The sequence below is a fragment of the Lutra lutra genome, chromosome 17 (genome assembly GCF_902655055.1).
Source record: "Lutra lutra chromosome 17, mLutLut1.2, whole genome shotgun sequence".
NCBI lineage: Eukaryota > Metazoa > Chordata > Mammalia > Carnivora > Mustelidae > Lutra > Lutra lutra.
Window position 1 is genome coordinate 6815265 of NC_062294.1, and position 15685 is coordinate 6830949.

At 46.4% G+C, this 15685-nt stretch overlaps 1 protein-coding gene and 1 long non-coding RNA gene across 2 annotated transcripts in view; one reads left to right on the forward strand and one right to left on the reverse strand.

Moving 5' to 3' along the window:
• Positions 1 to 15685, reverse strand: part of LOC125088691 (uncharacterized) — a 119783-nt gene that overhangs the window by 5434 nt on the left and 98664 nt on the right. The window contains exon 13 of the long non-coding RNA XR_007123755.1: positions 4946 to 5139. This is a non-coding gene — a long non-coding RNA (uncharacterized LOC125088691). The remainder of the gene's footprint in view (positions 1 to 4945; positions 5140 to 15685) is intronic.
• The window catches only part of LOC125088689 (polycystic kidney disease protein 1-like 2), a 92834-nt gene continuing 80811 nt past the window's right edge, over positions 3663 to 15685 (forward strand). The window contains exons 1-5 of the mRNA XM_047709991.1: positions 3663 to 3963; positions 6621 to 6785; positions 9078 to 9257; positions 12754 to 12864; positions 15310 to 15457. Of these exons, the coding sequence (XP_047565947.1) occupies positions 3663 to 3963; positions 6621 to 6785; positions 9078 to 9257; positions 12754 to 12864; positions 15310 to 15457 (905 nt within the window). The remainder of the gene's footprint in view (positions 3964 to 6620; positions 6786 to 9077; positions 9258 to 12753; positions 12865 to 15309; positions 15458 to 15685) is intronic.

A 15685-nucleotide genomic window follows, 5' to 3' on the forward strand; every position in this document is an offset into this window, starting at 1 on the left:
CTGTATGAGGCCTTCCACATAGTTTTCTAATAGAATTCATTAGAACCTTGGCCCTTGGAGATAAGAGAGCAATGTTCTCTGGGTTGCAGGCTATGACTCAGCAATGACTTTGAGTCCTGCTCTGGGCTACTGGCAGGGCTACTCCAGAGGGCATGGAAAGGCTTCTGGGAAAGCAATGGAGGCCAAGGGTCAGTCCGGTGTTGGTTTGAAAACTGGCATCTTTACATGTAGGGCAGGGAGAGACCAAAGAAAGAAGCAAATCACTCCAGACTGGTAGACGGCAGATAATAAGCAGGGGACTTAACATAAAATGCTTGTCCTGGGTGCTGCAAGACGAGTTAATCTCTGCACTCGCTGGCCAAATCTTAAAGGTTTGTATGGACGCTTTAACTGGGTTCAATCATGTATACTGTCCAGATGGTTTCAACACCATATCACTATCTTAAGGCTGTGTCCTTGGGACAGCTTCTAGAAGTGGGAAAGGTAAGCAGAATGCACGTTCCAAGGACAGGGAGGGCATGAGGAGCTTCTAATTGCCTGGGTCCCATTCATAGGTCAACTAGCAGTCACATCCTCTTGACTTCTCCCAATACCCAAGTTCCTGGGAGAAGGGGCCAGACTGACAAAGGTTCATTGAGTCCTACTGTGTGCCAGTCATGGGATGGGTAGAGATTAAGAGACTATCCCTTTCCTACAAGAATAAAATAACCCAAATGTCCATCAGCGGATGAATGGATACGGGAAATGTAGTATATCCATACACAAGACATTATTCAGCTATAGGAGGGAATGAATTACTAATACACCCTCGAATGTAGATGACCCTGCAAAATAATCATGCTGAGTGAAAGAAGCTAGACACAAAAGGTCACACTTTTGTACAATTCCATTTACATGAAATGTCCAGAATCCGTAAATTCATAGAGACAGAAAGTTGTGGTTGCCAGGGACTGGGGAGGAAAAAAAAGTTGAATTATGTCAGAGCAAGGGAATAATTTAAAGCAAGGTATCAAACAACTGTGTTCTCTCAAGTCTTTGGCCACACTGCTGTAAGAAACTATTTGCCTAATGCCTTTTCTTTTTAAGATGTTATTCATTTGAGAGAGAAATCGAGAGAGAGAGAGCACACAAGCAGGGAAGAAAGGCAGAGGGAGAGGGAGAAGCCGGCTCCCTGCTGAGTAGGGACCCTAGGATCATGACCTGAGAATGACGTGAGCCAAAGGCAGACACCCAACCAAATGAGCCACCCAGCTGCCCCACTTAATACCTTATTTGAAGGTTCTAGAGTCCTACCACATTGTGTAGTCGGTTCTCCAAACTTGAATCATTAATGTCTTATGCAGACCAGTCATCCAGCAGTGGGCTTTGTTGTAATAGTGCAAACCATACCCTTGGTGTCTCCCCATCCTAAGCCAAATGGCCTATCAAGATATTTTCCTAAAGAAACTGTCACCAAGAGGAACTCTGGTGTTAGTAGTTAAAACCATTTTTCCCACCACCAAAGCAACTTATTGTGTCAAACTCAGTTAATTTGGAAAGTTATCACGAACAATAAACATTACTCAGCAAATAAGGAGCTGAGGTGGAGAATATATTGGTTCTGGAAAACTCTTCATTTAGTTTTATCCTATAAATTTTTATTGAGTGCAAAAAAAAAAAAAAAAAAAGAGTAAAGTAGTGAAGTAATTGTCCAAGCTACAAGATGGAGGAACCCTGAAGACCCGACGCTACCATGAGAGGAGCTGGTCACAAAGACCGCATGTTATGTGATTCTCTTTATATGAAATGTGCACAGCAGGCAAACCCACAGACCCATAAAGGAGATTAGTGGCTGTCAGGAGCTACAGGAGGGAGGTTTAGAAGTGAATGCCAATGGGTGAAGGTTTTCCTTTCCGGGTCATGAAAATGTTCTAAAATTGATCATGGTGAAGGTTGCACAACTCTGTGAGTATACTAAAAACCATTGACTTGTATATTTTAAATCAATGGATTGTATGGTATGTGAACTCTACCTTAATTTTTTATTGAAAGAAAGAAAAAGGAAACTCAGGGGAGAGAGGCATATTACATGAGGCAAGTTCTACAAAATCCATGAAGGAACTGATGTTTGAGATAAGTCGTTTAGGTGAACAGGGCAGGACTAGAGAAAAAATGGCTCCTGGCAGAGGGAACAGCATGGGTACAGAGAGGCATCAAGGAAGGTCACCAGCAGTGAACTATGATAGAAAGAGCTGGCAACTTGAGCTGTTAGGGGGATGATGGACTCATGGAGATGTTTTTAAAAAAGAATTTACTAGTTTGAACAGGTAAGACATTCACATAGTACAAGACAGAAATTTTCAAAAATGTGGCCAATGAAACAAGAAAAAGTCTTGCTCCTTCCTTTGTCTCCCACTCACCTAGCTCCCTCCACTCCTGACCCAGGCAATCACTATTGCCAGTCTCTTTTAAGTCCTTTGGGAGATATATTCCACAAATACAAATAAATGTTCATAGATATTTTTGTATAAATGGGATAGAACCATCAATAATGTCTCATACTTTGCTTTTAAAATTAGCAAAAATCTTAGATATCCCTCCAAATTTATATAGAAAGAAGCTGCTCATTTTTTTGTGCATTTGGAGAATGTACCACTTTTGTTGACCACTTTCTAATCAATAGACATTTAGGTTATTTCCAATCCTTCCTTCTTTCAAAATTCTGTAATAAATAACCTTTAACATATGACATATTACACATGTATGAATTTATCTGTAGGTAAAACTTCTAGAAGTTGAACTCCTACATTACAGAGCTCATGCTTTTAAAATATTGTCAAAATTGATATGGTCTGATTGCCCATGATGGAGGTTGTACCAATTTACACTCCCATCAGCAATGGGTGAGTCTATTCCCCCACACTTGGGGAATATGTTTGAAAATATTGTCAGTGGCAGGTTCATACCGAGCATTGTATATAAAACTGAGAAGCTTGAACTTGATTCAGAGGTCATCACACCCACTGGAGGGTTTAGGAAGTGGGTGAGGATGGACAGGTTTGAAGTTCTAAGAACTTGTTTTCATGATGATGTCAGAACAGTTTTGTAGAAAATCTGTTTTCTCCAACAGGCATGACTAGTAATGTGATGAGTCAGAGAGGGAGACAGCCATTAGGATTTAAACTGTGCTGGGCAGAATGTGATTATCATTTGGGCACAGCCACCACTCTAGACAATAGCACTGGAGATGAGTGCATCTTGTTTTGTTTTGTTTTTTTTCACCATCCCATCACTCTCCCTTTCCTGCCATTTTTCCTTTATCACATACTTCCCACATGCTGATGGCTTCTTGCAAAAAGAACAACGTAAAACCCATAGCAAGGAATTCTTATCAGAAGCTAACAGTTGATAGAATGACAAGCAGACAGGTGAGACAGCAGCTATACGTTTCTCTCGAAGACTGTTTTGCAAACTAATTGGACTTGGAACAGGAATTGAACAAAGAGCTGGGCAAAGCAAAAATGCAGACACATTCATCCATTCATTTGTTTCTTAAACAAGAGGTAGTACTATTATTTGATGACAAGAGAGAAGGAAAGATGGATGGCAGATGGCTGTGAGGCAGCAGCATAAGAAGGACGTGAGTGCCAGCTCCATCCAGATGCTCCAGCGGTGGCTCAAGGATGAGTGCAGTGGGCTTGGTGCTCTTGGGGCTTGCTCTGAGGTTTAGGGCCACAATCTCTAAGCCAGAGGAGGGCAGCTTTTGCTCGAAAAGTCAAGTGGCCTTCAGAGACTCTTGCTATGAATTTGTGCCTCTCGGTCGCACCTTCTATGGTGCCCAGAGCTGGTGTGAGGAGCAAGGGGGCCATTTGGTCTTTATTCATGATGAAGACACCCAGCAGTTTCTGCAGAAGCACATCTCCCAGGACAGGGAATGGTGGATTGGACTCATAGGGAACTCAGCTCAGAATGGAACCACAGAAGGTAGGTCCTATGAAAGCTGTATTTCATGGGAAGCTTGTGGCTGTGATTCTAACTATTGCTTCTTACACAGAACCTCATGGAACAAATTAATATGTCCTAATTCTCATGGTGAGGATACCCACCTCTTTGGCTGTTTTGTGGATCAAATGAAACAGCTCATGCACGTACCTAGTACAGAATCTGGCACTTTGCTGATGCTCTGCAAACTTTCATTGTTTGAATGTTCCTGAAACTAAGACTAACTATGACTCCTCCAGTTCTTGCTGGAATAGTCCCAGGCACTATCCTTAGTCTTTTTCATCCATTATCACCTTCAATCTCTAAGATAACCAGTGAGTTAACATTGTTGCTTCTATTTTACAGATGAGAAAACATCTTAGGAAATAATTACGAAGCTATTTTCTTTTTTTTTTTTTAAGATTTTTTATTTATTTGTCAGAGAGAGAGGGGAGAGAGAGCGAGCACAGGCAGACAGAATGGCAGGCAGAGGCAGAGGGAGAAGCAGGTTCCCTGACGAGCAAGGAGCCCGATGTGGGACTCGATCCCAGGACTCTGGGATCATGACCTGAGCCGAAGGCAGCTGCTTAACCAACTGAGCCACCCAGGCGTCCCACGAAGCTATTTTCAAAGCACTTCCAGGGGGCCCCTGGGTGGCACAGTCAGTAGAGCATCTGACTCTTGGTTTTGGCTCAGGTTGTGATCTTGGGGTTGTGATCTCAGAGTCATGAGATCGAGCCCCACGTCAGGCTCTGCACTCAGCACAGAGTCTGCTTAAATTTCTCTCTCTTCCTCTGCTCCTCCTGCCACCCTCTCTCTCTCAAATAATTTTTTTTTTTTTTTTTTTTTTTTTTTTTTTTAGAAAAAGGCACTTCTACATGCCTTTCCCCATTTCTTAAGGATTAAAGCAAGTTTAGAACTTGGCATCATTCCCTTCACATTAGACAGTTTCATTTTAATGGCTCTCTCAGAAACTCTTCCTTACCTTTTACTTTGTGAGGTCTCCCTCCTCCAACCCCAGTACAGTCGAGTCCTTCCCGCTGCACCTGTAGGGCCTCGTCCACAACCTGTGAGGTTACTTCCAGCATGACTGCAACTTTTTACGTGTCGCCTTCCTTCCTAGACAATTAGTTCTTCAAGGCAAGGAAACACATTCTGGCCATTTTGTTTTCCCAGTGCCTGTACATAGCAGAGGATGGACAAATGAACATTCCTATTTAATCCTTGCACCTGCCCACGAGGTACACATTGCTGCTTTTATTTTATGGATGAGGAACTTAAAGTCCAGGGGGAGGAAATGGTTTGCTCAAGATGATGCTGCTGGTGAAGGGCAGTGAGGACTCTGCCCGTGTCCCAGCACATCACATCGCCCTGTCAAAGCTACTGGGTTTTAGAAATGTGTCACTCGGTCTGGGCTAAGCACTTCTATACCAGAGTGGATGGAAAGGCTTAATTAGGGAGCAGTTGGAGAAGCTTGTTTTAGGAAATGCATAGTCTCAGGATTTGAATTCTAAAATGCATCTTCAGGCAAGATCTATTGAATGGTTTCTTGATTTGTAGACGTAGCAGTTGTGAATTTCTGTATATTGAACGTCCATTCATGTGCAGTTAGAGTTGTGTCTGTTCGAAAATCACCAAGAGATACCACATGGCTGTTACAGAACATGAGGTAGCTCTGTGTGGGCTGACATGAAACCACTCATAGATGCTGATAGGTGGATATAAGTCAGTCTGGATCAATTCACAAGAAACACACCAGTAAGGGGAGTAACTTGGAGGTTGGGAGAAGGGAAATGTTTTCATTTTATATCCTTTTTCACTCTAAATTTTTTTAAAAATCCACTTGTATGGATTTTTAAAAATGAATAAATACACGTTTGAGTCTTCAGAGTAAATATTTTGTTTGTTTGTTTTTAAAGATTTTATTTATTTGTCAGAGAGAAAGAGGTAGGGGGAAAGAGCGCACACAAGCAGGGGGAGTGGCAGGCAGAAGGGGAAGCAGGTTCCCCACTGAGCAAGAAGCCCAATGTGGGGCTCGATCCCAGGACGCTGGGATAGTGACCTGAGCCGAAGGCGGACGCTGGGATATTGACCTGAGCCGAAGGCAGACGCTTAACCGACTGAGCCACCCAGGCGTCCCCGAGTAATATTTTATATTTAGTGTTTTCTAGATTTCTAGTGTCCTCGAAATGCCTTTGTATTCCACACACATGCACAGGGCATTTCTTCCAGAGCACACCAAGGTGTTCCAGGCCCTGAAGAGTCTCGAAGTAAGGAAAACTGCTTCCATTTTAACTCAGCACAGCCCAAATACATTTGACAAGGGCCTCTTGCCTCTCTACAGATCACCTTTGAACATACTTCTGTACTCTTTCTTAGATTATGGTAAGACAGAGCTGGAAGCATCATATACAGAATCAAACCACTTTGTTTGCGCTCCCTGATATGGCGCCCCGGTTTGTAGGTTGAGTTCTTCTGCCTGGATGTTGGAAGGTAATAGCTAGCAAAGTCCCTTCATTGGCATGGGAAAGAGAGGTGTTCCGCCTGTCAACCTTGACTGAGCACCTCCTGCTTGCCAGAGCTGAGCTGAGGCCAGCCCTGTCCATAAAAAAGGGTCAGAGAAACATTTCTAAGTCTTGATGGTTGTGTTCCCACGCCAGGGTCAGGGAGCTGGCTGGACACCTCAAATGTGAGCTACAGCCACTGGCGCAGAGGACAGGCCTCTCCTGCTCCAAACACCTGTGGTTACATCCAGAGAGATGCTTCCTTTGGGTGGGCGGCCTCAGACAACTGCACGCAGCCGTTCGCCTTCATCTGCGAGTTTGGTGAGCTGGTCTCTGTTGTGGAGTCTCCCTCCTTCTGTCTCTCTGTGTTCTCTGTGTGTCTCTGTCACTCTGTTTCTGTCTCTGTCTCTGTGTTTCCCTATTTTCCCACCCATCTCTGTCCGTGTGGTGCTCTGTTGCCTGTCTCAAATCATCTTTCCAGCTCACACCCCGCCTCTCATTGTCAGTTACTGCCTACCTGCTTAACTGATTTCATTCCTGTCCCTCTTTTCCTCTCAGATACCTGCATCTAGGGGCAAATGCCCAGCCCTATTGACTCTCTTTTTCCACTCTTCCAACGAAGGAGATGTGGTCCCAGGAGGCTGTTCTCACTCACCCTTGATTCCTGCTGCTCTGGCCGGCCTGGGTCTGAGTCCCCACCATCCACCATCCCGGACTCCTGAATTCTCCCACACTCTGCTCTTGTGTCCCTTCTAGCTCTATCCATGGTTGAACCCCTTTGCACCCTGGGCCCCTTCCCTGGGGGCTCCGTCTAAGAACCGGCATGAGAGGCCTATAGTCCCATCCTGTGTGCTGCCTGCCATGTGGGACCCTGGTGTAGGGGCCTAAGCTAAGCTGTCCCATAGCCTCCTGACTTTCAAGCTTGACAGAAGCTTTCAGGCTTCCTGGGCTCAGTGCACTCCTCCAAGCCCCTCAGTGAAGAACCCTAGCTCCCGGGGCCCACTCTGGGTTTAGGTTCTTACAGAACCCCTGCCTCACTTCCCCTATGTCTGGGTTTAAATAGGTGTCATGTAGGCCCCTAGCCCGGCTAATTCTGAAAACTTGTAGCTTCGGGGACATATGGGTCATAAAACTTCCCTCTCTACTTATCACAGCCCTCCCAAAGCCTGGTCCCCTTCTGTACCCAACCTGAAGCCCATCTCAGAATCTGCCAGCCCCCAGGATCTGGGAGCCAAGCTCCAAGGTTACACCATGAACGGCTAACACGCATCCAGCGGGACCTCCAGGCACAGAGCTGTGTATTCACCAGAGGTACTCAGAAGTACCTCTGCTCTTCTGTTGCAGGCCCATTCTAAAGCTAAGAACAGTGAGGCTCCAAAAGGATAAGATTCTTGCCCAGGGCCACACAGCTGGGAAGTGACAACCTGGGTCTGCCTATGGCCAGAGAGACTGGCAGATGCAGGGTTGCTGGCTTTGGGGATGGAGGAGGGGTCACAATCCAACAAACGTGGCTACCTCTGGAAGCTGGAAAGGGCTAGGGGGCACACCCTCCCCTAGAGGCTCCAGAAGGAACCACCGCTTGATACTAGCCTCGTAAGAACCACTTTGGACTTCTGACCTTTGTAACTAGAGGATGATCAATTTGTACTGGCTTCAGCCATTAGTTTGGTGGGAATCTGCACAGCAGCCGGAGGAAACAAACACAGATTTTGGTCTCATCCCCTACCCTGTGACGTTCCCACCAGGCAGACAGGACTGAGTACGGATCCCGTTTCCTACTTTCTGGCTCTGCTGGTCTGAGCCAGATTGTTCTTTTCCAAAAAATGTTTACTGAACATGGACCACATGCCAGGAGCTAGCCTGGAGTGCGGTCTCAACACAGTGACCCCCATGACCCTGATGTTCCTAGTGAGGAGGCCAGTAGCCCGGTTTCTAGGACTGGTATGAAGACTCATTCATTCAGCAAATGCTTGTTTAGCATCTATCATATGCCAGGCGTTGCTTTCAGAAAAGGCTCAAGGAAGGTACTCAAAATAGGAGAATATAGGGCACCTGGGTGGCTCAGTCAGTTAAGCGGCTGTCTTCGGCCTGGGTCGTGATCCCAGGGTCCTGGAATCAAGCCCCACGTCTCGGGGGAGGTCCCTACTCAGTAGGGAGCCTGCTTCTCCCTCTGCCTGCTGTTCCCCCTGCTTGTGCTTTCTTTCTCCCCCTGCCCCATGTCAAATACATAAATAAAATCTTGAAAAAATAGGAGAATATAGTTGCCAGTTGTATAGCCCTTACTCTGCAAGTATAAATTCATTTAATCCTCCTACAGGCCCTATGTGCTGTGGTGCCGACACTCCCCCATGCTGAGGGGGCACAGAGAAGCGAAATAATTTGCAGAGGGTCACACAGCCAGTGCATGGCTGGCGGCATCTGCGCCTGGGCAGTCTGGCTCCAGAGCCGTGTTCATGCCCACCACGTTCTATCTCTCACCTCTGTGGACCCAGCTCCTGCTGTGTCCCTTCATCTCAGCCCTGACCCCTGACACCCTTCCACTTCCCATCAACCAGGCACTTGCCCAGGCATGACCATGATCCTTCCTAAGGTGTCCCCTTTCCTTTGTCTCAGGTGCTGGCCAGAGTCTAGCCTGTGATGGCCTCAATGCCACCATGCACTGCGGCTCAGGGGAGGTCATCCAGATCCAGGACGCCTTCTACGGGCGCCACACCCCGCATTACTGCACCCAGGGTGCTGCAGGCCCCTCGGAGGAGGAATGCAGCTGGGCCAGCGTCAAGGGCGAAGTGGCAGGTAGGACCCAAGGACAGCTCTGGCTATGGGGGAAGGGCAGTTCCTGGTGTCCCATCCTCAGCAAAGGGGTCTGGAAGGCTTGAACAAGCTTCATATCTGGGCCTCCAACATTAGGAAAATGGGCCAGTCTCTGTCCGCAGCACCATACAGGGAAGCAAGGAGGCCGTGGCTCACCTCCTCATGGGATGGCAAACCCACCTGGATGGGCGAAGGGGGCATTTTGCTCCCCACTCCACTTGCATGTAAGAAACATTGCTTTTACAAATTTTTTAAAAATTTCCAAGTACTCCAAACATATATCATATGTATTATATACAAATATTTCAGTGAACTCGCACAGATTCTCTACCCATCGTTGTTAAATCTTAACATGATGCCATATTTGCTTAATGTCCCCTCACTACAATAGTGAGTACGGCTTTAAATTTGTTCTTATCCACGTTGATACATGTACCAGTTTATTCGTTTAGTCTGTTGTATAACTACACCATAATGTGTCTCTTTCTCTGTTGAGAGCTGAATGGGTTGTGTCTTAATCCTTGCTATTATGAATAATGCTGAAACACACATTCCTGGGGGTATCTCTTGTTCATATGGGAAGGGCTCTGCATAGCTTTGTTTTTCTAAATTAGATTAAATCTTCCTCTGAGCTACACTTGCCTGGTGATAAGGGCTCAGTTTCAGAGATGATGGGGGTTCCCTGTACCCTCCTGGGGGGTGGTGCAAAGTTCTCAGAAACCTCTACTGTCCAGACACAGGGGCCTGCCTACTCTCTGCTGTGGTTAGTAGTGTCAGACCTGCAAGGTGCTAGGAAGGCAGGTGATCTATTGCTTCTGGGCCAAGTAAGGACACAGCAGTCTATGCCCAAGCTGAAAGCTCTGGGGCCTCAGTCTGGATCCCAACACACGGGCTTCTCAGCAGTTCGCTGAAGGGCTCTGCCTCTACCCAAAGGCCCTGTGAAGCTTCAGGGTAGAATGCCCTGCACTCCCAGAACCTGGCAAGTAGCCTTGTCCTCGGTTTGGGGAAGCCTGCCATGTCTCCCTCTCCATGTCTGGTCCACATCATCCCTGGACCCCTAGAACATGTAGCAGGGAAAGGAAATGCTGAAATCTGCCACCTGGCTCCCACCCACTCTCCTTGTTGCTCTCACATTCCTAAGGCTGTGGCCCCTCTTGAGAGGGAAAGACCTGGGCTGAAAGGGCTGAAGGGTGTGCCTCCCTCATGGAGGCCTTGAGGGGACTCAGTGAGCTATTTAAGCAAAGGCCCAGATGCAAGTTCCCAAACCTTGCAGCCATACCCCAAAGAACACCTTGGAGAGGAGCCCTGCATCCTTCTGGGAAGGGTCAGAGGAACAGACCTGGACAGGATCCCAAGGGAATCTGTTCGTATCTAAGTGCCATGCTCACTCATTCATTGTCAGTCGGCCAATAAACATTTGTTGAGCCCAACATTGTGCCAGGCTCTTTCCTGCGCTTTGTGGATAAAGGGAGGAATCAAACAGTCTGTTTTTCAAAGAGCTCACAATCTAATGGGGAGACAGATATGGATACAAGCAATTACCTAACACTGTGCTCAATGCCACAAAGAAGGGAGCAAAGGTGCTATGTATTTACTCATGCAAAAATTATTTTGCATCTGCTATGTGCTGGGTACTGTTCTGTGCACTGGAGTGGAGATACAGCAGTGAACAAAAAAACAAAACATTCCCTCTCTCTTGGAGACTGTAGTCTAGGGCTGTGGATGCACATAGTAAGGGTACAGAACTCTGACTAAGGAGTGTATCAAGCTAGGTCCCATTAGGAAAACAGAAACCATGTCAGGCCTTTCAGCAGAGGAAATTCAATGCAAGGAACATATTACCCAGCACGGAAGTGCTGAGAAATCAAACAGCGGGTAATGATACCACCCCAAGATTAGCAGCAATGGATAGCCATTGCCACTCCTACAGGCCGGAGGGACGGCTGGAGGGGATGGACTTACCAAAACTGGAAGTCAGAGCCCTCCAGCCACTGCTAGAATCATGGTGGAGGCTGAGGACCACGAGGTGGAAGCGAGGACCACGTGGGAGGACCTGTCCAGAGACAGCTGCAGTCAGAGAGAGGATGAAAAGACAGGATGAAAAGCATTCTGTAAGAAAGAAAGAAAGAAAAAGAGAAAGAGAGAGAGGGAAAGGAAAGGAAAGGAAAGGAAAGGAAAGGAAAGGAAAGGAAAGGAAAGGAAAGGAAAGGAAAGGAAAGGAAAGGAAAGGAAAGGAAAAACACTCTGCCCTCTTATGTATTCCCGTCTGGGATATGCAGAGGTATGGCCCCTGAGATTTGCTATCCTAATCCCTGGAACTCTAGGTATGATGAGATATCATGGCAAAGGGACTTTGCAGATGCATTTATGATTCTGAATCTGGATTATCCACGTGGGCACAATTTAACCACATGATCCCTTAAAAGCAAAGAAGTTTCTCTGGCTAGAAGCCAGAGATGGGGCTGATGGAGAAATCAGAGTTCAAGTGTGAGACAGACCCTATAGTACATTGCTGGCTGGGAGATAACAGAGGGCCACACACAAGGACTAGAGAATGGCCTCTAGGAGCTAAGGGGGTTCCCAGCTGACACCCAGCACAGAAGTGGGACCTCAGTCCTACAACCAGGTAGCACCTGCCTGTCCTCCTCCTAGGCTTCTCTGTAGGCATGTAACTCATCTGCGTGGGCAGGAGGGAGAGGTGTTGGGATGACCTGAAGTTTCTGGCGTGGGCTCCCCATGCTTCTCCTTTTTGTGGGCACCTAGACAGGATTCCTGATCTTTGCCCTCTTTGCCAGTTCTCAAAACTGGCACGTTGGGTCACATTAGGCCATCTGACTGGATGCTACTGGACCGGTGGTTCTGAAAGTGGGGTGCCTGGGCCAGCAGCATCAGCATCACCTGAGAGCTTATTAGAAAAGTAAATTCTTTTTTTTTTTTTTTTAAAGATTTTATTTATTTCTTTGATAGAGAGAGATCACAAGCAGGCAGAGAGGCAGGCAGAGAGAGAGGAGGAAGCAGGCTCCCTGCTGAGCAGAGAGCCCGATGTGGGGCTCGATCCCAGGACCCTGAGATCATGACCTGAGCCGAAGGCAGCGGCCCAACCCACTGAGCCACCCAGGCGCCCCAGAAAAGTAAATTCTTACACAGCTTCCCCCCGACCATGTCAACTGACTCAGAAGCACTGGGGGTAGGGTCTGGAAATCTGTGCCTTCCAGAGCCCTCCAGGAGATGCTGGTGTATTGTAAGATTTGAGAACCCCTGTGCTAGACCCTGAGCTGCTTGAGGGCAAGAATCCTACCTCTCTCTCCACCTAGTACCTGGGCCACTGTCTGGTCTTCCGTGGATATTTGCAGATATTCCTTGAGCAGATGGTGGGTGAATGAATGAATGAAAGAATGAGAGGTCATTCGTCTCTGAACCTGTCCCTTTTCGTCTTTCACGCTATTCCTGCTCCCGCTGGGATTCGGGCACTTCCCAGGCCAGTGCCAGGGGCTGCAAGTATGCCAGGTGGCAGCAGATGGGACCTACTTTGGAGACCTGTGCCCCACCCAGGGAAGCTACCTGTGGGTGCGGTACCAGTGCCAAGAAGGTGAGTCCTCAGCGAGAAACAAGGAATTCCCTTGTTTCTACACCAGGTCCAGCCCCACTTAGAGCAGAGGGAGGAGCCTCCCATGGGAGCCAATGTGTGTGCTAAGAGACTTCCTGACTCACACCTGATTCCCTGAAGCCTGCACCCCCTGAAGTGGCCTAGTGTCATGGGGTAAAGAGTTTGTCTACTGTTGCAGAAATGAGCTGTCAAGCCAGAAATAAAAAATGTATAATTTTTAACTCCCAGGACCCTTCCAATGAAATATCATGGGCGACCCAATAAACACGTCAGACAAAACCAGTATTGCATGACTGGAAAAAGTTAAAAGATGTCTCGCTACCACACCCCATGCCCACTCAACCACCACCCTGCCCATAGGCTGCATTTTAGAACACAAAGGGACTTTTAAAAACTACAAATTTCGAAAGCCATAAAAATAGCCCATATTACTACACTTCATAAAAGTTTTATAAATCAAGAAGGAAGAATTCCTCCCTTCAATTCTACAGTCCTACTCTCCTTAAGGAAACCACTGTTAAATGTTTAGTTTAGAGTAAGTTCTTCTCTGCTTTTTAAACTGTTTTCATAGATGTGACTGTGTATGAATATTTATACATAAAATGTAATCATGTTAAATATATTAGTTTATAGCTCAACATTGTTTTTTTAACTTAATAATATATCCTGGATGTCTTTCCCAGTCACAACCTTATTCTTTTAATGGCTGTGCAGTATCCCATCATAAGACTGTGTCAGAATTTATTGGACCGGTCCCCTGCTGATGGACATTTAGGTTGCTTCTGATTTTTGCTGTTAAGTGTCACTCTGTAGCACTCATTCTTGTGCATATATCTTGACATGTGCCTGATCATTTTTAGAGGCGAGATCCCTAGTAGAGGAAATGCTGGGTCCTAGGGTATATGCTTTTTCAATGTTAATAGAGATTGCAAATTACACTCCAAAATGGCTACACTGATTTACATTCTCACTAACAGTGTACATGAGTGCCACTTTCCCCTACGCCATTGTCCAGGGAATTAGTCACAACAGCACCAACAGAAAGGAGAGAGCGTGAGTGAAGGTGCAGGGAGCTCTGAAGGGAAGAAGTGACTCAGGGAATGCTGGGGTCCCCAAGGGCCATCCAAGAGAGCAGAGTCCGTGGGTGTAGGAGGGAGGACCGCAAAGAGATGAGGAGAGGACAGGTTTCACCAGCAGCATCAGTTTGCTAGGCACGCTTGGGCGGAATAAGAGCAGGATGTCTTCTTTCTGTTTTCTGGGAAGAAGAGGCCATGGGGTTTGGCAGTGGTTTCCATTCGGTGGTTTTGCTAATGGACAAAGGGTGCCCTTTGGAGGTCCGCCAGTTGCAGTGTGACTGTCATTGGACCAATGTGTTGCTTCGGCCAGTGGGTATATTAGGTCTAGAGACCCCGGACCAGATTTCCTGCCCCAACTTTGATTTCAAATATCCTGCCCCCTTGTGAACCAGTGAGTTCTGATCATAGTGTTTCTGATTTATAAAAGGAGAGACTTTATCCAGCATTCCCCCATCCTGTGCCCCCCACCGCAGTGCCCGGGGGGCCTAACAACAGTCCAAGTTTCCTCAGATAGCTGTGAATCAGGACAGCGACAACTTTCTGAGCAGCTCAGGAAAGTTCTTTTCGTTTACATTCAGCTCCTTCTATCCCTTCCTTCCTCATTAGTGCTTGGAAACTGAAAGATTATGCTGCACAAATTAGCCCAGGGCTGTATGAAACCCGGGCAAACTCTACCCCACTCCCCATCCTCCATGCTAACTTTGAAAACTCGGTTTTATAAAATTTAATGTGCACTAAATGGCTTACAATGAATCATCAGCCGCCTTAGCCCAGTCAATTTTCCTAAAGGTGCTTGGCCTTTTGTCTTTTTAAACATGATAAAATACATTTAGACAATCAATAGAATGCTGGTTAAATAAATTAGGGTACATTGTGCAGCCATTACAAAGAACAAGGCAGCTCTAACTGAATTCATTCAAAACAATCTCCAAGATATACTAAGTGAAAAAAAATGGAGGGTGTCAAATAGTGAATATACATCATGTACCATTTGTATAAATAGGAAAGCATGGATGTGCTTGGGAATGTGTAGATATCCCTGGAAGGTGACCCTGGATACTGGTAACAGTGATTGCCTCTGTGTGTGTGGGGATGTGCTGAAGAATGGAATGGAGGGTTTCTTTTCATTCTGAACACTTCATACATTTCAAATTTTGTAACTTGGTCACCTATTACCTATGAACTAAAAACAAAATTCAAAAGAACTTTAAAAAGTAAAAATAAAATTAAGAAACCTTTGAAAGCCCCACCTAATGATGAAGGACAAGTGGATAGAAGAGAGTAGGTTTTAAACAGAAGCATGCAATTTTGATTTCTGATGGCACACAACATTTCCCTTTTTGATCTGCAGGCCTCCAGCTGATGGTGTCCAATGAGAGTTTCATCTTTGACAATGTCACCATCTCCCTGACATGGCTCCTCTCTCCCTTCATTGGAAATCTGTCATGTATAATCAGTACAGGAGATGGCCACACTTTCGATCCCTACTACCCCCTCAGGTAAGAGGAATCTGAGACTTAAGTAGGGCTGTATCAGTCAGTTTCTGCTGCATAACAAAACATCCCAAACTTAGTAGCTTACAGTATTATTTCTCTGGCTTCTTTGGATCAGCTGAGTGGCTTTGCTTATCTGGGCCAGTTCACCTTGGGGGTGGATGGCCTCAGAAGTCCTCACTTGCATGTCTGGTGGTTAGGTGAATGTTGATTATGGGTGTGTGTTTCTCATCA